This window comes from Rhineura floridana, chromosome 6 (genome assembly GCF_030035675.1).
Source record: "Rhineura floridana isolate rRhiFlo1 chromosome 6, rRhiFlo1.hap2, whole genome shotgun sequence".
Taxonomy (NCBI): domain Eukaryota; kingdom Metazoa; phylum Chordata; class Lepidosauria; order Squamata; family Rhineuridae; genus Rhineura; species Rhineura floridana.
In genome coordinates this window covers 14,174,830-14,199,000 of record NC_084485.1, presented here as the reverse complement: position 1 = coordinate 14,199,000, position 24,171 = coordinate 14,174,830, and the positions used below count along the sequence as shown (strand labels likewise).

The 24,171-nt window shown below is 44.8% G+C and overlaps 1 protein-coding gene across 1 annotated transcript in view; it reads left to right on the top strand.

Moving 5' to 3' along the window:
• Positions 1–12,339, top strand: part of SLCO4A1 (solute carrier organic anion transporter family member 4A1) — a 79,382-nt gene extending 67,043 nt beyond the window's left edge. The window contains exons 9-12 of the mRNA XM_061631051.1: positions 1,830–2,002; positions 2,990–3,054; positions 5,867–6,015; positions 8,254–12,339. Coding sequence (XP_061487035.1) covers positions 1,830–2,002; positions 2,990–3,054; positions 5,867–6,015; positions 8,254–8,424 — 558 coding nt within the window. The 3' untranslated portion in view covers positions 8,425–12,339. The remainder of the gene's footprint in view (positions 1–1,829; positions 2,003–2,989; positions 3,055–5,866; positions 6,016–8,253) is intronic.
• The last annotated feature ends 11,832 nt before the right edge of the window (positions 12,340–24,171 follow it).

Below are 24,171 nucleotides of genomic sequence, written 5' to 3'. Positions count from 1 at the left end.
CTTGACCTGGCGCCGAAAAGGTAATAGTGTTGGCGCCAGGCGCACCTCAGGAACATCATTCCATAATTTGGGGGCCACCACTGAGAAGGCCCTCTCCCTTGTTGCCACCCTTCGAGCTTCCCTTGGAGTAGGCACCCGGAGGAGGGTCTTTGATCTTGAATGTAGTGTACGGGTGGGTTCGTATCGGGAGAGGCGTTCCATCAGGTATTGTGGTCCCAAGCCGTGTAAAGCTTTATAGGTCAAAACCAGCCCCTTGAATCGAGCTCAGAAACAAACAGGCAGCCAATGCAAGTGGGCCAGAATCGGTTTTATATGTTCGGACCGTCTGGTCCCTGTTACCAATCTGGCCGCTGCATTTTGCACAAGCTGCAGTTTCCAAACCATCTTCAAAGGCAGCCCCCTGTAGAGTGCATTGCAGTAATCTAACTTGGAGGTTACCAGAGCATGGACAACTGAAGCCAGGTTATCCCTGTCCAGATAGGGACGCAGTTGGTCCATCAACCGAAGTTGGTAGAAGGCACTCCGTGCCACTGAGGCTACCTGAGCCTCAAGTGACAGAGATGGTTCTAGGAGAACCCCCAAGCTACGAACCTGCTCCTTCAGGGGGAGTGCAACCCCATCCAGAACAGGTTGGACATCCACCATCTGGTCAGAAGAACCACCCACTAGCAGCATCTCAGTCTTGTCTGGATTGAGCCTCAGTTTATTAGCCCTCATCCAGTCCATTGTTGCAGCCAGGCACTGGTTCAGCACATCAACAGCCTCACCTGAAGAAGATGAAAAGGAGAAATAGAGCTGCGTGTCATCAGCATACTGATGGCAATGCACTCCAAAGCTCCGGATGACCACACCCAACGGTTTCATGTAGATGTTGAACAGCATGGGGGACAGAACTGACCCCTGCGGAACCCCATACTGGAGAGTCCAGGGTGCCGAGCAATGTTCCCCAAGCACCACCTTCTGGAGGCGACCTGCCAAGTAGGAGTGGAACCACCGCAATGCAGTACCTCCCACTCCCAACTCAGCTAGTCTCCCCAGAAGAATACCATGGTCGATGGTATCGAAAGCCGCTGAGAGATCAAGGAGAATCAACAGAGTCACACTCCCCCTGTCTCTCTCCCGACAAAGGTCATCATACAGAGCGACCAAGGCTGTTTCCATGCCAAAACCAGGCCTGAAACCCGACTGAAATGGATCCAGATAATCGGTCTCATCCAAGAGTGTCTGGAGCTGGCCTGCAACCACTCGTTCCAGGACCTTGCCCAGGAATGGAACATTTGCTACTGGCCTATAGTTATTAAGATTTTTTGGGTCCAGGGAGGGCCTCTTCTAGGAGAGAGTGGGAGTCTCAAGCACATTTCCCCTTGTATACGTGTTTAATTTTCATTCCGTTTGGTTAACACAAAGGATACAATGAGCCATGGTATGTGTGGGGGGGGAGAGGGTGGAATTATTATAGGAATACCAAGTCGCATCATTGGTCCTGCTACCTTAGCATTGTCAATATCAGCTTTCCCCAACCTGGTGCCCTCCAGATATTCTGGAGCTGATAGGAGTTGTAGTCCAAAACATCTGTACATGCTGCTTGGAGGTGGCTCTCTGGGGTTTTAGGCAGAGGGCTTTCCAAGTCCCACTTGGAGGTGTCAGGGATTGAACCTGGGACTTTTTGCATACAAAGTGTGGACTCTACCACCAGACTGTGGTCCCACCTCAACATGCAAACAAAAAACATCCTTGTTTGCTTCCCAGCATATGGAAAAGTAGCATGCTTTGCCAGGTTGTGCAGACTGATTCTAAATCATATCTGCTGTTGTTGTATGCTTGACAAGGTTTACCACGAGTGCAGCTGCATCCTTGTGTATGCTCCCACTGAATCTGGCTTGGCGACCACAGGAAAGTGTACATCTTCATGTGAAAGAAGGACCCTCCTCCTGCTTTTCATGTTTGTGGTTATCCTCTTCACATTCCTAAGCAGTATCCCTGCTCTGACAGCCACTTTACGGTAAGGCATGGGTTGTTGTTGTTATGTGCCTTCAAGTTGATTACGATTTATGGTGACCCTAAGAATCAGTGACCTCCAATAGCATCTGTCATGTACCACCCTGTTCAGATCTTGTAAGTTCAGGTCTGTGGCTTCCTTGATGGAATCAATCCATCTCTTGTTTGGCCTTCCTCTTTTTCTATTCCCTTCTGTTTTTCCCAGCATTATTGTCTTTTCTAGTGAATCACAACTTCTCATTATGTGTCCAAAGTATGATAACCTTAGTTTCATCATTTTAGCTTCTAATGACAGTTCTGGTTTAATTTGTTCTAGCACCCAATTATTTGTCTTTTTCTCAGTCCATGGTATGTGCAAAGCTCTTCTCCAACACCACATTTCAAATGAGTTGATTTTTCTGTAATTTGATTCCCGCCTGAATCACAATGTCCCTCCACTATGATGAGGCCCAGCTGATATGCACATTACCTAACCTGGGGATGGAGTACATGTGAACCTTCAGATGTTCTCGGATTGCAACTCCCATCATCCCTGTCCATTCACCATGCTGGTTGGGCTGTTGGGAGTTGGGGTCCAACATCTTGAGGGACACAGACTCCCCACCCTGATTTAACATTCCAGTTTAACGTTGGCTGCAAGACTATGTGCAACCAAGCCAGAGAGACTCAGCACCGCAGGGGGCATTTTCTGAGTTCTGTGTAACTTGAAAGATGCAACTTCCAGAATTTTGGATCACATGTTGGACCAAATATCTGTGTTGTGTTTGTTCTGGTAGATGGATGCAACTACCATGACTTTGAATAATCATGTATTTTAAAACTAAAATTTTAGAGGCATTTTAATATTTAACCTGAAGTAGACAACTGTGCCCTTAATTGTTGAGACCTACAATTTGGCGATTATAATGGATACAGAACTGCTGCACTATGAATTGCTCCAGAGTTGTCCCTGCTTGCCTTCATTCCTAAATGTTTGTTTCATGCATCTTAGGTGTGTTTCGGACAGACAGCGATCATTTGCTCTAGGAATCCAGTGGATCGTAGTGAGGACACTAGGTACAGTATACAGCCAAGATCTAATCATCATCCCCTTACATATGATGTTTATTGGCGTATTTCTTCCTTGAGATAAAATCATGTAGGTTATGAAGCAGTTCTAGATGTCTACAGCAGTATTAATATACGCACACAACAATGCCACAGCCTCTTAGAAGGCAACTGGCATGCTTTGACTTTGGCTTTCTTATAAAATTGCTAACTACTTCAAATAAACAAGGTAACTGAGAAGGTAACTGAGAAATATACAAGAAAAGAATTATTCAGCCTTTTCAGACCTACTCACTTTAAACTCCAACCATGGCTTTGATTACCCACTTAAAAAAAAATCTTTTAAGAACATAAGAAGAGCCAGCTGGATCAGGTCAGTGCCTAAGAGCATGGGCTCCTACTGTGAGGAAGAGCGGGATATAAGCTTAGTAAGTAAGTAAGTAAGTAAGAGCCTGCTGGATTAGGACAGTGGCCCATCTAGTCCAAAATCCTGTTCTCACGGTGGCCAACCAGATGCCCACTATGAAAAGCCCACAAGCATGACCTGAGTGCAAGAGCACCCTCCCCTCCTGTGGCTTCCAGCAACTGGTTTTCCGAAGCATCTGATGATGGTAGCAGAGCACAGCCATCATGGCCAGTAGCCACTGATAGTCTGTATGGTGATGGTGCTGCTGTTGGGACCCAACTTGGCCATTGTGGCATAGTGGTTAGGACCTGAGAGACCAGGGTTCAAATCCCCACTCAGCCATGAAGCTCACTGCATGACCTTGGGCCAGTTGCAGGTTCTTCGCCTAACCTACCTCACAGGGATGTTGTGAGGATACAATGAAGAGGGGAGAAACACATACACCACCTTGAGCTCTTTGGGGGGGGCGAGTGGGAGATAATAAAGAAATAAATAGGTCAGGCTGCTGCCCAGTAATGAGTCGTGACCCACCAGTTGAAGATTATTATACCAGCAGATAAAGTGCAGAATGTAGTCCGGGTTCCAGGCTTTTTCTCCCAGGAGGAGGAGGAAGAAGAAGAGGGAAACAGGGGCTGCATGTATTGGCTTTATGACATCATCACATAACCAAACTTGATCATCTGTGTGGCCACCCATCCAATGGGAATCCGAAGTGAGGAAAGTGCTGTTGCACTTGGCTCCTGCTTGTGGGCTTCCATGAGCCTCTGGTTGGCCACTGTGAGGACAGGATGCTGGACTAGATGGGCCACTGGCCTGATCCAGCTATAGGTCTCTTCTTAAGTTCTTATATTGACCCTGCCCAGTTTTTGCACATCCTGTCAAGTCAAGGGTCCCTCTAAATTCACTCAAGTAATTCATTCACAGGCCAAGTAAATTCACTCAAGGGAACTTAAATGTAAATGTGCTGCCTTCAAGTTGATTCTGACTTATGGCGACCCTATGAATAGGGTTTTCATGAGGCCAAGAGGCAGTGACTGTCCCAAGGTCACCCAGTGAGCTTCATGGCTATGTGGGGATTCGAACCCTGGTCTCCCAGGTCGTAGTCCAACACCTTAACCACTACGCCACACTTAACCGATTTATAAATCCAGAGGATTTGAAAGAACTGACTCCAAACTGGATATGAAGCTTCAGACCTCAAAACTACTTTCTGAATGCTCAAAATCTATCTCCTCCCCCCACCACACACACACGCCAATGCAAACTAATAAAGTGAAGCAGCTTCATTCATTTGCATTTGCTGGAAAATAACCACCATGGACAGAATTGGGAGTTGTGGGGAAAAGGCCCAACCTCAGCCCCAGATTCCACCCACAGAATGTTTTTATACTCCCCATATTGGTTCCATTAGTTCCTATGAAGCAGGAATCAGATGCTGCGGAGTCAAAATTTTGGGGAGGCCAAAAGCAACCCATACAAGTCATCTATAGTGGGCTGGCATTCAGCCCCCACTCTCCAATTTTACCCTCACAGTTTCCTCACCACCATCGTAGGAACAAATGGTTCTTATTCCCCAGAGAGGTTTAACAATAAATCCTGTTTCCAGACAACTCTGGGATGTTTAGCTCTGGGGGGGGGGGAATAGAAGTGTCCTAACAACTCTCAGCGCCCTTCACAAACTATAGTTCCCAGGATTCTTTAGGGGAAAGCCATGACTGCTTAGCATGCTTGAAATGTATGGTGCGGAGGTGGCCTACATCTTGAAACGCTTCACCATGAGCAGCTACACATTCTCCTTGAGCGCCACGAATCATCATGGAGCGAGTGGGAGGTGCACAGCAGCAGCCTTTGATGCACGGTGCCCATGCTTAGCTGAGCACTGGGCCAGTCTTCATAGCATACTTGCCCCCCTTCTGAAACAGCGATGCCTTAGAGGTCTCCCTAGATTGGGTTACTCGGACCTAGAGTTCAGCTCACTCTACGTTCATTGTATTCCTAGTCAGCATTATTGCATTTCAGACACTTTAATGTGCTGAGAAGAGATCCCTGTGCTGGGTTAAAGATGAGCAGATTGGGAACTTTAATTCACCCGAGGAATACTCATTTATGCTGTTATTCAAGGGAGTGTGCTTGTATACATATAAAAACTGGTCTTGTAAGGAGTATTTTTAAAGATAACATAAAATGACCCAAGCAGGTATTGTCTACTTAAGTCTTCCCCAGTAATTATTTACATTTAATCACTGAAGAGGACCTTTCAGAACAAATCAGACTCCAACACACACAATGGAAAGCATCCTGCAGAGTTCTAGGGAACCAGCATTTCCAGATATGCAAGAATCCGTTTGGGTGGGACATGATGAGTCTGATGTGTATATGGCAGCAGATGTCTCTTTCATTTCTCTTTTTGTATAGGTGGCATTCCAGGACCAATTGCTTTTGGGTCAATGATTGACCAGTCATGTCTCCTTTGGCAGGACCAGTGTGGTGAACAAGGATCTTGCTATGTCTACCAGAACTTTGCCATGAGTCGATACACCCTGATCGCTGGTCTTACATACAAGGTAGTCCCAAATTATCCTCTCTCGCACTTAATGAACTTTCCCAGCTTTCTGTTCCATCCTGCTTCTGTAGGGATGGAGGCCATGTGGACTGGTCACATAGGTTGGCTGAACACCACTTTTACATGCAGAAGATCCCAGGTCCAATCCCGGCATCTCCAGGTAGGGCTGGGAGAGACTTCAGTCTGAAAACCTGGAGAGCTGCTGACAGTCAGTGTAAACAGTGCTGAGCTAGATGGACCAATGGTCTGGCTCAGTGAGAAATGGGTTCTCACCCACCCTTCTCACTGAGCTGCCAGTTTTCCAAGAGCAAAGCCTTTTTTTTTAATGTATGATGGAGTATTGTCCCCCAGCTGCTGACTGAAGTGGTAGAGTCCACCTGTGTGAGAAACAGGCCCAGGTCATGTGCTCCAACTTCTGTGGAAAATCAGACAGCATCAAAGCTTGAACGTCTCCCACTGAACAACATACCAGGTGTTTTAGCAGTATTTATTGGAAGGAGAGCCCAGTGGAAGACTTCTCCAGTCTACAACCTAGAAGCCTAAGGTGTGCCTTCACACATATGTGATCCTTCAGCTGAAATATTAAAAGCTGCACTACATCCTAGAGTTAAGAGCACAAAAATGTCCTTGGTGGATGAAGCCATGGATCTAGATGCAGCTCTCCTGTGTGGTGACGCACCAAACAGCTGGTGGTAGCTTCCCAGCTAAGTACCTTCAGGCCCTGGAGTGACTTTGCTCACCCAGGCTCTGTCCACCCAGCATGGTGACTAGATCCTCCTGGACACAGAGGACTATAATGAGTTTCCTGTTCCCGCTGAGCCTTTCTTGAGCTTGCTTCCTGTATCCTTGGTCATTCGTTGGTCCTTCAGTAGGAAACTCAAAAGCAGAGCTTGAAAGTAATACCTAGTCCCTGGTTACCACCACCACCACTACTGTAGCATTGGGGTACTCAGAGGCTGACTTTCTCTAGCAATGATGACTCCTAGCAGTGATGACTGCAAAGACTTGCACAAATTTAAATGTGCCATCACTGGGATGTAGACGGGCAGGAATGCTAGAATTAAAAGTCCAAGAGACCACAGGTTGAAAACAAAAGAATTGCAATGGCACAGTTACCAAGAGATGTGAACAGGACAGAGAAGTCAGGCAGACAGAAATTGGGGAATAGGCAGGGGTTATAAGGACTGCAAGTAGTTGGAGGCACAAAACCAGGCAAAGCCATAATTAGATTGTTGACCAGGCAAGGACCCCATGCCAGGCATGGAAGTTTTGGCAGCCATGACCAGGAGGAACCAAAGGTAAGAGATTTGCTGAAACTTGGACAAGCAATAACTGTTTGAGCCATTTCTCTCCAGCAGACTTTTTCAACCTGGTACCTTCCAGATGATGTAGGCTACAACTCCCATCAGCCCCAGCCAGCATGGGAGCCTATCATCTGGGATGATAGGAGTTGTAGTCCAAAACATCTGGAGGTCACTGGGTTGAGAAAGGCTGCTGTGGGGCAACAGATCACAGGTCAAGTGTTCTTTATTTTTGTCCTGTCCTGAGAAGATCAGGACAAAGTGGAAAAGTGCTTTAAGCTGAAAGTTTCACAAACCCGAGTCTCAGTGTCTTGCAGATAGGGATGGAAGAATCTGTCAACTTTGGTTCTCTGAGTTTCCATAGTTAGAAGTAGGATGCTTCTGAATACCAGTTACTGGAAACCACAGGAGGGGAGAGTGCTCTTGTGCTCAAGTCCAGCTTCCAGGCTTCCCATGGGCATCTGGTTGGCCCCTGTGAGAACAGGATCCAGCAGGCTCTTCTTATGTTTTTTTTTATGTTCTTATTTATCCTATCTTAAATTCATTTCTCCGGGTTACTGCAACAATTTGTGACTGATTGGTTTTTTTAAATCCTCATGAAAAATTCTTCAGCATTTTAGTGTGAATTTCTCCTAATAAAACATATTTTTGTATTTTTTGTATGCAGTTTTGACTAATGTACAAGCAATTTCCCTAATAAAATGCATTTTTGTATGTTATTTTCACAAATATACTCATTTTTATGCACACTTTCCTCTAATACATGCATTTTTGTAAGCAATGGTTGAACTGCCTCACAAAATTCAGGAAAGTGCACATTTTGAAAGATGGCTGTGTTTCATTTCTCATGTTGCTTCAGAAAGTGTGAATATGATAAATTGGGGTTTTAAATGTGAACCGCACTGAATTTCTCTGCCCTCCCCCCCCCATATTTGCAGGTCATTGGAACCTTCTTCTTCTTGTTTGCCTGTGTGCTCTACAAACCGCCGCCACCTGAATCTGTTCCGGGCAGCTCTGATGCCTCTGAAAACGGCAACTGTGACCTCCAAGAGAGTAAATGTCCACATCAGTCTCAAGATGATGTGGAGCATGATGGATACGACAAGTGACTTTCACACAGTCTCCAAGATACCATGTCAAAAGAACATGTATTAAGTCTCTCTATGTTTATTTTTGATATGGTTTTTGTTCACATTTTCCCCCTTCAGGGAAGAAGAATTTAATGAAGTTTTGGTATATAATTTAGTATTTTATGAACAGCAAAAGCACACTCCAAAACTTGTGCACTGGCCTTTCCATCTTGAAGCAGGTATGTTGCTAGTTTTTGGGAACTTTTTCCCACAAGGTGGATGGAGATGCCAGGATCTTAGAGGGGGCATGGCCACAGTCTCAAATGTTTCCCACATACAGTTGCTGAAGTTTTGGAATAGAGCACCACCATTTTGGAATATAGTGCCACCATTTTGGAATGGAGTGCCACCATTTTGGAATATAGTGCTGCCATTTTGGAATGGAGCACCACCATTTTGGATTTATTTTTTTTTAAAAAAAATCAAGATGGCAGCTTCTGTGGGGCGTTGGGATGTGTTCTTTCCCTTCTTAGTCCAAGTGAGGGACACTCAGTTCATGAGGTGGCCCAACCTTGCATTTAGACACCAACACGACCCTAGCATCAAAGATTTGTAGCGTCAACTTTACCAACATCACAGTGTTAATTTAATTTATGTAAAGAAGGGCTTGACAAAGCTTCAGACCATTCCTAAGTATAAAGCACTTAAAAAAGGCAACTAGAGTTCACCCTGTGGATTATGCACCCAAGCTGGGGCAAGCTCTTCTCTGGTGTAAATGAAATTTGGCTGGCCTCTTGCTACTCCTTGACAGGAAGCTCTGAGAGCTTTCTTAGATCCCCTTCCTTTTTTCTTCCTGTTCATCACTCAAGGGCTGCAGCATTGTGGTGACTCGCATATGCGTATGTGTATGTGTGTATCAGCTCCCATAGATCAAATAACACAGACCTTTCATATCACTATGTAGCACCTCAAAACACTCTCATTTCCAATGGAAGCCATTCATATGTTTAACCCTGAGTCACTGAGTGATGGACAGACATGTGTGATGAATTGCCCCTTTCTTGACCTTGAATAAGCCTCTTGGTGCTCATTCAGAGAGTGGCTTCCCACGCAGTCATCCTCACCTGGAAACACTCCACAGAAAGGCAGCTCACCGGAATGGCTCTGTATGCAAAGGAAGGCCTTATAATAGTTGTCCGCTGATAAGTCCTCTGGGTGGTTGGAGGTGGCATCCCATTCCCATTTTATGGCTTCTGTACGCCTGTTCCCACCCTGTTCACTCCCGTGTGTGTGAGAGAGAGAAAGAGAATGAGCAGAGAGGCAGGCTTGAATCCAATGTGGGCTATATCTAACACAGTGCTAAGTCAGGATCCCACCTGTGCAAGCATTACCGCTAGCAATATGGGACTTTCCCCCTGCACCCCCTAAATCTGTTCTAGGAATTTACCCAATCCTCTGGAGCAGATTTGGGGAGGGCACGGGGCCTGCACAGCAGGAGGAGAGGCGGAAAAGTCCCATTGCGCTAGTGGCAATCCCTTGCGGTGACAGGACCTGTTGGTTGGATACCACACAGTTCCCTTTCAGGCTTCGGCTTTATGTACAACTGTTGTTGGTGTGAGAAGAAGCACTAGGACAAATCCTTCCCTCTCACATTTCCATGGCCATTTTTTCCACTTCTCTGGGATTTTACCTCCTCTGGGATTTCAGTGTTTTAGGCAGGCCTGGCCACCAGCACACTGCATTTCCAGGCAGCTGCTGAGCTTCCAATTCAATGCCTGCTCTGGTCCCCTTTTTCCAATGATTTTTCTCCAGCTCTCCAATCAGCACAAGGCCACTGGGTCTTAGAGCCATCATTTTAATCTCCCATGATGCCCTGGGGCATTGTGAAACATTAAAATGGCAGATCCCAAAGCCCTGCTGCCCGGTGCTAATCAGAGGACTACTGTTGCCCATTGCCACTGCTATTTAAGCCCACCAGGGGCCCCCACTGACATAGGAGGAGGCTCATCAAAGGACACATTGCGGAGGCCCCCCTCCAACCAGGAGCTGGTACTGTTGTTCGCTCTGTGTTCTGTGAAACAGCATGAACACCCATGACATCTCTCAAGAGACAGAGTAGATCAGAGCTGGGGAATCGTTGGCCCTCCAGATGTTGCTGATCTACAAGTCCTATCAGCCCCAGCAAGCATGGCCAATGGCCAAGGATGATGGGAGTTGTAGATCAGCAACATCTGGCCACAGGTTCCCCACACCTGGAGTAGATCATGGTGAAGAATAAAGTTTTGTGAGGGATCCACCCACTCACGCCCCAGCTTCTCTTCCTCACAAGATTAGGTAAGAGAACATAATGGGTATTGTACTTCACAGCTCAAAAATACCACAGTGAATTTCAAAACTAGGTGAAATTGTGCCAAGCCCCATTTCAGTGGGGATTCAGAGTTGTGGGAGAAAAGATGAGCGGGCTGAATTCTTTCAGAAGTAGCCCACCCTCAGAACTGCCAATTTTATTTTATTTTTTAAAGGGAGTGTTTCCATCTTGTTTATTTTGTTTGTTTGCTTTAACTAGGATCAGGTGTTTGCAATGACTTAGTTTACACAAACAGCCAAACCATGTGATAAAACTATGCTGGACTCTCCTTCCTCAGACTATAGGGGGTGGCATGTTTAAATACTCCTCAGTTTTCTTTTTAAAAAACAAAACTTTGCCTGTAACTAGCATGGCAGGGAGAAGGCTAGGCTGAGCCCTTTCCCTTTGACATGTTACTTTTCCATATGCAGGGAAGCAATGAAAGATGCTTAGGGTTTGCATATGGAGGTGGGACCTTAGTTTGGTGGTAGCACTCATTCTTTGCATGCAAAGGGGCCTAGGCTCTGTCCTTCGCAGCATCTCTGGTTAAAACAGTCAGATAGCAGATGATGAGAAGGCCCTTTTGCCTGAGGCCCTGGGCAGCTGCTGCCAGTCAGAGCAGATAATACTTTAGCACACAGTTACGCTGATGGTGTCAGTAATTGGTCCATAGATTAAAACCACCCAGTTGAGGTTCACATCTGCACCATACATTTAAAGCTCTATTATACCACTTTAAACAGTAATGGAATCTTGGGAACTGTAGTTTGTTAAGGATGGCGAAAGTTGGTAGGAGATCCCTGTTCCCTTCCCAGAGTACAATTCCCAGTTTGGTTTAACAATCAATCTTTCTTTCCAGGGAACCTGGGGGATCATAGCTCTATAAGGGGGGAAAAGGTCTTCTGACAACTCTCAGCACCTTTTACAAACTGCAGCTCCCAGGATTCTTTGGGGGAAGCCTTAGCTGTTTAAAGGGGTATGACAGTGGTTTGAATGCATGGTGTGGATGTGGCCCGGGTCTCCTGGTGAGCCATACAACCATCTTTGCAGGCCCTTACAAGAGCAGGACCTATATAGGGTGCTCACCAGGCAGCGTTAGGTCTGAGCAGGCATCCCTGTATCAGGCTAACCTTCTGGACTGCAAAGCTTCTGCCTCCCAATATGCAAAAAGGGATGAATGAAATTGCCTCCCTTCTTTCCACACTCCGGCAACCGCCTTTGTTTTTCCTCCACCGGTGTTAAGCTCTTTGTTTATATTGTACATATAATCGCAATCGTTTCGTGTTGCATTGCAATGGAAGAAGTGTGAGAGAAGGGGGAGGGTTCTCTGGCCAGCCGGTCAGAAGCTCCTGCACAATGCCACCCTCTCAAAAAACTTGAATGCCAGTGGTCGTTGTTTTCACCCACTTCCCAGCAAAGTGCTTTTAGGTCTTCCACTTCTGATTCTGATCCCGGTTCCCTCTCCCAGGACTCTCGAAAACAACAACCATCTGTAGCCACAATCTGCTTTTGTCCTCCTATTTTAAGGAGGACACCTGGTTTTAATGTACTGTAACAAAGGGTGGGCTTTGTTGTGATTGTGCGGTCACCTATGCTGACGTTTCGACTGGGGAACATGTAACAAACATGGATCTATGCAATGTTTGGCTTGCTCTACTCTGTAAAGAAAGTGTTTTTAGATACATGGAAAAAAATCAGAATGGTTGTGGATTTTTTTTTTCTTCCACTGGGGATTAATGCTAAACGAGCCACATTCCTGTCACAAAGGCAAGAGGGAGGAGTGGCTGGGCGTTGGGATGAACAAAGCTGTCAGTTTCCATTTTCTCACTTTCTCATTTTTCCAGTCTTGCCACATGTTCACACCAGTTTACATTTTTCAAAAAGCCCTCGCAAAAATTCCTCAGCATTTTAGCGTGCATATCTGATGATATAGCCCTTTTTTATATGCAATTTTGCCTCATATACACATTTTGCAAGCCATTTCTCCTCATGTAACACATTTTTCCACTTAAGATGCATTGTAATGCACACTTTCTATGCATTTTTGTACACTCAATATGAACACTAGTGTAAGGCTTGCCCCAGATCCCTCTGTTGTTGTTATGTGCCTTCAAGTCGATTACAACTTATGATGACCCTATGAATCAGTGACCTCCAACAGCATCTGTCATGAACCACCCTGTTCAGATCTTGTTTGTGACTTCCTTGATGGAATCAATCCATCTCTTGTTTGGCCTTCCTCTTTTTCTACTCCCTTCTGTTTTCCCCAGCATTATTGTCTTTTCTAGTGAATCAGGTCTTCTGATTATGTGTCCAAAGTATGATAATCTCAGTTTCATCATTTAGCTTCTAGTGACAGTTTTGGTTTAATTTGTTCTAACACCCAATTATTTGTCTTTTTTGCAGTCCATGGTATCCGCAAAGCTCTCCTCCAACACCACATTTCAAATGAGTTTATTTTTCTCTTATCCACTTTTTTTTTGGATACTCTGTTCATAGGGTTTTTTGTGGTAAGAGGCATTCAGAGGCGGTTTACCATTGCCTTCCTCTGAGTTTGGATGCATCTTAGTCTGGTGTCTCAGCTTTGACCATTCTGCCTTGGGTGCACCTGCTAGGAGTCTAGCCTCTTGGTCTAGACTCCTGACGGCATTGCTCTCAGCTTCTTCAACACTCTCAAACCCCTTCATCACTTTAAGGTGGGCATCCTAAAGGGCCCCCCAGATCCCTACCCTCCATTTTGCAGCCTCATTTGCAAGGGGGGGGGAAAAGCTCACCTGTGTAGTGGGGCTCTTCTCCCAGCAGCCATTCTGCCCCAAAGTTCACAGGAATTATGCTAAATGCCTACATTACTCTTACACATTGCTTCTGAGAGAGAAAAAATGGTGGGTTGCTTGTAAGCCCTGATGGGAGCAATGTTCTCTGAAGACTTTGCCGGGGTGGGGGAGAGAATGGCAGCCAGCAAGAGGTTTCCATAAACACACCTCCATCCAGGCAAGCAAACAGGCATTATTACAATTCAAGGACATGTTCCAGCCAGAAGGTGTGTAGTCACCCAGGATCTTGTAGGGGCGGGGGTCTTAGACCCCTTACTTTTTTAGGAGCAGGGTCCCAGAAAGGTATCTAAGACTCCAGCATCCTATAAGCCAATCAATATGAAAGGGGAGAGTGTTAGCCATTGAGAAGAGTCTTTTAACATGCTTCCTTGTCCTTTCTTGCTGAATGGAGCCAATCAGATTGAAAAGAAGTGTCAGCCATCGAGAAGACCCTTCTCAGTAGCTAACACACTTCTCTTTCATGCTTATTGGCTCCTAGGGATGTCTGTTGTTGTAGGAGAAGGCATTAGCAAGGATCTCATTGTCAATCCTGCAGCAAAAAAGGAGAGGGAGGGGCAGGGGCATGGCTGTGACTATCGTGAAGGGACCCTGCACTTCTGAATTTGCCACTGCACTACTGCCAGCCAGACGAAGGTACTTGAGGAAAGTGCAGATCAAGGCCAGTGAGGGGTGTGGCCCAGGGAGAGGCCCAGAGGGCAGCATTTGGTCCCTGTGCCTGAGCATCCCCACCCCAGACATACATACATTTTGGGGTGCATGCGCTGCAATTCCCTGGCCTTTTACAGTTGTGGCATTTTGTTTTGTGGGACTCGCGCCTTTTCCTGATTTTACATTGTTCTGCTCCATTTTGAATTGTATGTGTTTTATAATTGTAATAGTTTTAGCTATTTAACTTCTCCTTTTATAAAAGTCTCTTCTATATATATGTGTTGTACAAACATGTTTACAGGGAAGGGCAGTGGCTCAGTGGTCAAGTATCTGTTTTGCATGCAAAAGGTTCATTTCCTGGCATTTCCAAGTTAAGACTGGGAAAGTCCCTTGTCTGAATCCCTGGATAGAATTGTAGAATAGTAGACTTGGAAGAGGTTTATAAGGCCATTGAGTCCAACACCCTGCTCAATGCAGGAATCCAGCTTAAACCATACCCGAAGGGCGGCTGTCCAGCTGCTTCTTGAAGGCCTCCAGTGTTGGAGAGCCCATTTATTTATTTATTTATTTACTTATTTATTTATTAAACTTGTATACTGCCCCATAGCCAAAGCTCTCTGGGCAGTTTACAATAACTAAAAACAAATACAATTTAAAATACATCTTTTAAAAAACAATTTAAAACACAATTTTAAAAATTAAAACAATATAGAGCACATGCTAAAATGCCTGGGAGAAGAGAAAAGTCTTGACCTGGCGTTGAAAAGATAGCAGTGTTGGTGCCAGGCGCACCTCGTCAGAAACATCATTCCATAATTTGGGGGCCACTACTGAGAAGGCCGTCTCCCTTGTTGCCATTCTCCGAGCTTCCCTCGGAGTAGGCACCCGGAGGAGGGCCTTTGCTCTTGAACATAGTGTATGGGTGGGTTCGTATCGGGAGAGGCGTTCCATCAGGTATTGTGGTCCCAAGCCGTGTAAGGCTTTATAGGTCAATACCAGCACCTTGAATCGAGCTCGGAAACATAAAGGCAGCCAGTGCAAGCGGGCCAGAATCGGTTTTACATGTTTGGACCGTCACCTCCCCAAATATTTGGTTCCATTCTCATGCTGCTCTAACAGTTAGGAAGTTTTTCCTGATGTTCAGCCAAAATGTGGCTTCCTGCAACTTGAGCCCATTATTCCGTATCCTGCACTCTGGGATGATCAAGAAGAGGTCCCGGCCCTCCTCTGTGTGACAACCTTTCATGTCCTTGAAGAGTGCTATCATATCTCCCCTCAGTCTTCTCTTCTCCAGGCTAAACATGCCCAGTTCTTTCAGTCTCTCCTCATAGGGCTTTGTTTCCAGTCCCCTGATCATCCTTGTTGCCCTCCTCTGAACCTATTCCAATTTGTCTGCATCCTTCTTAAAGTGTAGTATCCAGAACTGGACACAGGACTCAAGATGAGGCCTAACCAGTGCTGAATAGAGGGGAACTAGTACTTCACACAATGGGGAAACTATACTTATGTGAATGTAGCCTACAATAGAATTTGCCTCTCTTTTTTTGCAGAAAAACAAATAAAATGTTAATTTCGGAATTAGAGTTTACCAAAGTCCTCTATGGATGCCAAAAGGGCAGCTGCAGGGATAATGTATATAAAGGCATAGGGCCCTGCCACCAATGTTCCTCATCCACCCTGATCACCCCCACCCTGCTCCTCCCTAACACTCCTGCAGTGAACAGGAAGCTCTGAAGAAGAACTGCCAGCCTATTTGGCTGGATGTGCTTAGAAGCCTTTCTGCGATTGGGGAAACATGGATGATCAGAACTCTCAATTACACAGATGATTCTAAGAGCATTCAGCTGAGCAGGTGAAGAATCCTGCTCCAGACCTGCTCCAAGGTGGGGATGTTGAGGGTGTGTCTATAGTTTGTTGCAGATTTCATTGCCTTTGGTTGTTTTGCAAAGTTTCCCCTTCCTGTCTTCCTGATGTGCGTATGACACTGATGAAACACCGAAAGGAATGAAACAAGCAATCTTGATGTGATCGTATTCATAAATGCATCAAGATGCTTTTGGTACAGTGGTAACCTGATACAGGCATATGGCCCTGCTCACTGGTAAAACACCACATGCACACACAAGATGCTGATACAATCTTACATCCAATTACATAACGACTGCTTTTGGGGGCACATGTTACCAAATTCTTCCAAGCTACACAGGAAGTGATTGGACTTCCTCCCTTTTTGTTTGCATTTTGACAAATTTGTAGGGCAGTACAATATCTCAGAGAGGAGGTCAGGTCTCCTGTTCCCCTGGTGCATTCACTATAGCTGCCCAATTTCCCTGCTTTTTAAAGTTTGATAGAAACATCTGTGGACTACAGGTATGTTCTTAAACCGCAAGGGGTTTTGCCTATTAGTGAATTTCTCTGCTTTTTAGTCCAGGAGGTAAGAAATGGGATCCTGTGCAAGTTTGCTGAGAATGGATTGATCATTTGCATGCTTACCGAGTTCAGTGGGATTTACTCCCCTGCAGAAAAAAAGGGTGTAAACCCTGAATGCCTAAGGAGGGAGTTTCAATGTATTTATTGTATAAATTATTTGAAGAAATAGCTTATAGTATAAAATGCCCAAATTTAAACCAAATAATTTATACAATAAATACATTGAAACTCCCTCCTTAGGCATTCAGGGTTTACACCCTTTTTTTCTGCACGCCATTGAATGCCTTCCACCTTCCTTTCTACTTGGATTTACTCCCCTGCAATCATGCTTAGTGTGGGTGAAACTGACCACAGGGGGTGGGGAGAGGAGGAGGAGGAGGAGGGGCAGAGGGGAGGAGGGGGAGGGGAGCAGGCAGGAGGGGGAGGGGAGGAGAAGGACAGGTTTGATCATTTGCATGCTTATTGAGTTCAGTGGGATTTACTCCCAAGCAATCATGCTTAGGATAGGTAAAACTGACCCGGGGGAATGGAGGGAGGGCTGGAGTGGGCAGGGGAGGAGGAAGAATGAAGCGGGGAGGGGAGGAGGAAGGGAGAGGAGAGGGGAAGGAGAGGAAAACCAGATCTGATCATTTGCATGCTTATTGAGTTCAGTGGGATTTACTTCTATGCAATCATGGTTAGAATAGGTAAAACTTACTGAGGAGGAGGAGGGGGAGGGGGAAGGGGAAGGAGCAGATTGGAGGGGGTATAGGAAGGGGAGGGGTGGCATGTTTGATTACTTGCATGCTTATAGAGTTCAGTGATATTTACTCCCATGCAATCATGCTTAAGATAAGTAAAACTGACCATGGGGAGGAGGAAGAGGAGGGGGAAGGGGAAGGGGAACAAGGGGATTGGAAGGGGATGGGGATGGGTAGAGAGGGGCAAAGGAATAGGGAGGGAAGGGGCAAGAGGGAGGGGATAGGAGGGAGAAGAGAGGGTGGGTTTGATCATTTGTATACTTTTTGGATTCAGTGGGATTTATTTCTGTGCAATCATGTTTGAAAATGGAAATGGACTGCCTTCAAGTCGATCCCGACTTATGGCGACCCTGTGAATAGGGTTTTCATGGTAAACAGTATTCAGAGGGGATTTTACCAGTGAGCTTCATGGCTGTGGGGATTTGAACCCTGGTCTCCCAGGTCGTAGTCCAACATGAACCTGGGAGAGGGGCAGGAAGGGGGAGGGGAGGGGAGGGGAGGAGATTGGGTGGGTGGGCACTGGGCAGAGGGGAAGCCCCTTTTCTTTCCAAAAGGAAAATATTGTGAACAGTATAATTCCTTTTCAGCACTTCCCCCACCATTTTATTCTGCAGCAGGCACATGTAGCCTCCCACCCAAATTTAAACCAAAGCTTCCCCTGGCCACATCCACACCAGACCTTGATTTCACTTTAGACAGTAATGGCTTCTCTGAAAGAATCCTGGGAAGTGTAGTTAGTGAAGGGTGCTGAGAGTTGCTAGGAGGTGCCTTGTTCCCCTCACAGACCTTCAATCAGAGTGGCTGACTGTGAAGGGAATAGGAGTCTCCTCTCAGCACCCTTCACAAACTATGCTTCTCGGGATTGTTTGGGGGAAGCCATGACTGTCTAAAGTGAAATCAAAGTCTAATGTGGGTATGGCCCCCTGAATAGGCAAGCCAAGCAACTGTGAGTTTGGCTTTTAGAACACTGACAGTTGGTTCTTACTGAGTGTGCCCGACATTATCATTCAGTTCAATGAAAAACTTTTTAAATTAATTAAAAATCAGCCAGGCATTTTTTTAACTTTTAAACTGCAGAAGATGAAAGCCAGAGTATGGGGCAAGGTCAGTAACAGGATTACAGGTACTCTATGAACATGGCTGATTTTTAATGAATTTCAACAGATTATGAGAACTCTCAGAGAAAAAAGTCCAAAAGGGGTCTGGGTTTTTTCCTCTCTTTTTAGACTTTGAACTTTTTATTCTCTCTGTTTTGTATATTGCCATGAAAATTTAGAGGATTGTTAAGCAACTGTATCTGAGCTCAGGACTATAAGTTTTTATTTATTTATTTATTATTTGATTCCGCCCTTTCTCCCAGCAGGATTCCAGTTTTGTAAGGTTTTGTTTTGAAATGAGCTTATGGGAAGCATCAGAATGGCATGTGGGGTATTTTCAATTGAACATTGCAAAATGTGAAAAATCCACGCTGGCTATAGTACAGCCAGTCTCATAGCTGTATAATCTACCTAAACCTTTGAATACTATTCCTGCAGTGCTTCCATGCTGCCACAAGATGGCAGCAAATATAATGTTTTCATCATATTGTCCTATTTGGGTAACTGGGTGTGTATAATTCACTAATAGGCAGTTTAAGAATGTACCTATAGCCAACAGATAGTTCTATCACACTTTAAAAAGCACGGAAATTGGGCTATAGTAAATGCACAAGAGGACCCAGAGACCTGACCGCCTTTCTGAGATATTGTACTGCCCTACAAATTTGTCAAAATGCAAACACAATTTGCGTTGCTCTTTCACAGTCCGACCCACTGCCTGTGTAGCTTGGAAGAATTTGGTAACATGTGCCTCTGAGCATATGGGGAGTGGTGGCAAGGTTTTGTTCTGAAATGAGCTTATGGGAAGCATCAGAATGGCATGGGGGTATTTTCAATTTGACATTGCGGAATGCAAAAAATCCATTCTGACTACAGTATACAGCCACTCTTTTGGCTGCATAATATATGTAAAGTATGTATTCCTCTGCATTAGGAGTAGAAATGCAAAATCATAAACTGGAATAGTTTATGCTCTATTTTGAATATATGTATTTTTATGCACACTTTTGTGCATTTTGTAAATATTACTTTGCCAGGGCATTGCATTGCAAAATTCTGAGTAGAGTGAATTTCAAAAGATAGCAGTGTTTCATTCAAAAAGTACAAACTAGATAAGTTTGCTTTTAAATTTCTCCCTCATCCCTACATCACATAAAACCAAGTTAATCCTTCTGGATACATGCAAATAAAAGCAGCCTCTCAAAAGCCTGGTGAATTTTTTGAAAAGTCAGCTTTGACTTAAAAAGCAACAGCTCATAGGAAGCTGCCTTATCCTGAGTCAGACCCATTGGTCCATCTAGGTCAGTATTCTCTACACTGACTGGCAGCAGCTCTTCCGGGTTTCAGACCTACCTTGAGATAACAGGGATTGAACCTGGGACCTTCTGCACACAAGGCAGATGCTCTGCCAATGATCCAAGGCCCTTCTCTTAATAAAGTTGTTCCAGGTAGGTTTCTCTGGGGAGAGAATTGCATGGATGTGGTGCCACTACCAAGCACTTTCTAAGCCCCTGTTGCTCTAACCTCATGTTGACTCCAAAGCAAGACTTATTCCAAAGAGCCAAATAAAGGCAGAGGATCATAAGAACATAACAACATAAGAAGAGCCTGCTGGATCAGGCCAGTGGCCCATCCAGCATCCTGTTCTCACAGTGGCCAACCAGGTGCCTGGGGGAAGCCCGCAAGCAGGACCCGAGTGCAAGAACACTCTTCTTTCCTGAGGCTTCCGGCAACTGGTTTTCAGAAGCATACTGCCTCTAACTAGGGTCTGCAGTCCATCAGATACATTTGGTTAAGGCTGTTTAGGGCTTTAGAACCCTGGGTGATATCAGTTTATTGAGACAAAAGAACAGCTCTACACATTTGTTAATTGTTGCAGGAAACATAATGTTAAATGTTATGTTAAATAACATCATGTTATAATGTTAAACCATGATTTCTGGCAGAAAATGTGTAACACATGGACTTGATGCACATATATATATTTCTTTAAACACCCATGTGCATGCATGCTTGGGTATCGAGCAGTGATGGCTGGTGAGCACTGAAACTAGTAGGGCAGAAGACAGGGAGGTCAACAGTAGGTGGTGCCAGAGCCAATGACAGGTGGAACCAGGGCCAATGGCAAGCGGAGCCAACTACTTCTCGTTTTGTCCCCATCCTGCACCCCTCTGCTGAATTGTACAATGGCAACACTAAGGCGGAGAAAGCCGACAGCCAGGGCCACTCTCCAGAATGGTTATAAGCAAGAAGGCAGGTAGGTGTGAGCTGGTTAAGAGCAGATTGAAGGTGGTGGCCCAGTGTCCCATGTGCCCTAATGGACCAGCCTTCACTGTTATTGCACCATAGGTCTCAGATGTATGTACACAGAAATTTCAAGATGCCTGTGTCGGCATGATGAAAAATGTGTTTGTTGTTATGTGTTTGTTGGAAGAAAGTCTGGTGTAACCTTTGCATTTCCTCTAGAATGGAACCAATTCTGGGTGAGTAACAAGTCATGCTGATGAGCTGAGAGTTCCATCCAGAACTTTTCAGAAATGGGGGTGGGGTTAGGAGGGTGGTGGCAAAAGAGAGGGGGGAAATCTAGTCTTCCCTCCCCAGGGGACAGGTGAAAAATCAAGACATATAGGACACATAGGTACCAGTACCCTTTTCTTTTACCTACCTATTTATCTGTAGTTTGACTGTGTCATTCCCCCCCCACAATGTCCCCTTGTAGATGATGCAGCTCCCAGGGGCATTGTTGGAAAAAATAGCAACACCTGCTGGGGGGCCCCATTCTCCCCCCCCCCAAAAAAACCCCATGTCCCAGGATGATGTAGCATTGCTCCTAAAGAGGTTGTTGTGAGGGAAAATGGCAGCCTTCAGGTTGCTGTTCAGGTTGGAGAAGCCAAACTACTATTTAAAATGAAGAGGGAAAATCTGGGACTCATAATTTGCTTTTGGACTGTGTATTGTCATTGTAATGTTGCCATCCATCTCTGTTTTTATTTTATTTTGGTAAAATAAAAATAATAAAAAATAAAATAGAGAGGGAAATGCTACCCTTGGAGGGCCAGTGTGGCATAGTGGTTAAGGTGTTGGACTACGACCTGTGAGACCGGGGTTTGAATCCCCACATGGCCATGAAGCTCACTGGGTGACCTTGGGCCAGTCACTGCCTCTCAGCCTCAGAGGAAGGCAATGGTAAACCCCCTCTGAATACCACTTATCAGGAAAACCCTATTCATAGGGTCGCCATAAGTCGGGATCGACTTGAAGGCAGGCCATTTCCATTTTGCTACTTGTACTGGCACCACCATCCCTTGAAAATGTCTCTGTTTTCACTCTCCTGGAGGAGGAGGAGGAGGAGGAGGAGGAGAAGAAGAAGAAGAAGAAGAAGAAGAAGAAGAAGAAGAAGAAGAAGAAGAAGAAGAAGAAGAAGAACAAGAAGAAGAAGAAGAACAAGAAGAACAAGAAGAACAAGAACAAGAAGAAGAAATGAAAGCCTCACCACATTTTTGCAAGTTGTGAATGGGGCTGCAAAGGAGGGTTGTTGTATTTCTGGCTCAGTGCTAAGTAAGTGGAACAATGGAGGTTGCCTTATTCTAAGATCAGACCATGGCCTTATACTCAGTATTCCCTACACCAGGAGTAGGAAATTGGATCTGGCCAGCAGGTCAGCCTGTGAGCCACTTACAGAGATGGGTGGAGCCACTCACCTGTCAATCACCTGACATAATCATGGCATCAGGGAAAGTGTTCTTTTGCCTGCACCCTTTGATTTCAAAAGTTTTGTTCAGAATATTATTATTATTATTATCATCATCATCATCATCATCATCATCATGGTTTATTTCTATGCCACCTTTTGGCCCAAAGGCCCTCAAGGTGGCTTACAGAAATACAAAAAATAAACACAAATATAGAAATACTTATCAATAAAAACTGTACAATTTACAAAAACTAACGAGGTAATAACATTATTAAAAAGCAACAATAACAACTTTCAATGAAAATACAATTTTATGCATTTGTGGGTTTGCTTGTTTTTACTCTTCTTTGGGTTGCAGCCAACAAAGCACCACGTTAAAGTTACTTAGCAGTATGCTCGTTCCACTGGAGAAATGATTCACGCCGGTGGTACACTGCTGGGTGCGAGAATGCACAAGCAGTTTACTGGTAACTTGGCTTGCACAATAGACTGCGCAATCTGTTATGCAACAAGTTTCTCCTAGCACAACTGCTGCATTGGATTCCTCTAACGTGCAGCATTAAAACTCACCGCTGCGGTAGTAGATAGAGAATAGCCATCGACACACCCGGAAAGGCTCTTCACTGAATAACATATGCATGTTCAGAGCAATAGATAAACGCTGCAAAAATCCATAGTTGCATTCAAGTGCTAAGTTTATTTTATTCATTTATTTATTTATTTATTTATTTATTTATTTAAATTTGTATCCCGCCCTTCCTCCCAGCAGGAGCCCAGGGCAGCAAACAAAGCACTAAAACGCTTTAAAACATCATAAAAACAGATCTTAAAATACATTAAAACAAAACAGCATTAAAAACAATGTTGCAACTGAGATTTTGGTGCTTGCTTTGGCATCCCTCTTTTTCAGCATTGTGAAATGTGATATTCTGGAGAAGAAGGAGAAGACTTGCTTGTAGGGCAAAATAAGATTATCTCATTGAGATAATGGAACGGATTTGGCTGAAAGTGGAGTGGAAAGCATGGATTACCATAATAGCCAATGTGAGCACTTGGCAGACTATTTAATTACTGCAGGTCGCACAGGGGGCTGATGGAAGTCTGCTGATTGGAGGGCAACAGTTAAGAGCATTAATGTTCTGTGGGGGGGAGGAGGCAAGTAGGTCAGCGATAAGCATATAGGATGGAGGAGGAATTTGTCAGGTCTACTTTCTGCAGTGGACCAACCCCATTCGACACTCTGGAGCTTGCTTGTGCAAAGTACCTCTCCATCAGGTCATGCACTTCTCCGGAATTTGCAATGTGGTTTCGGTGCACAAAAGGGACATACAAACATATGTCTTTTACATAAAAGATGTACACAAAATGCTTATTTTACAGATCAAGGGTTCCCAAACTGTGGTCCATGGACCACCAGTGGTCCATGAGCTTCATTCAGGTGGTCCACAGCATATCTGCATTAAATATTCATATTTATTTGTAATTGTACTTTTAGTGCTTCTTTGATTTCACATATTGTGTTTTATTGTATTGCAGTTTGAATTCTATGGAATCATACAGAATCTAGCATAGCACATTACAATTGCTACTGCAATTGCAGAAAAATCATTAAGAGGTCCACCAAGACCATCAGCAATTTTTAAGTGGCCCCTGGGAGGGTGGGGAAGGTTTGAGAACCACTATTGTGGACAAATGCATTGAAAAACATCAAAAAGGTGTGTGTTTATTTAATTAGTTTATTTATTTATTATTTGATTTATATCCCGCCCTTCCTCCAGGCAGAAGCCCATGAAGTTTACGTGAATAGTGCACACAAATGTAAATTTGAACTTTTTGTGCATTCGTTCAAAGAAGCTCACCAAAAAATAGGAAGGAATGTGCCTATGACTGGGTGCAAGCAACAGGTTAGAATTAGCTGCAATGATGCCTTGGCTCACTTCCCATCCAAGTACCTGCAAACCTGGTGCCCACATGCTTAAGCTTTGTACGGCTTGTT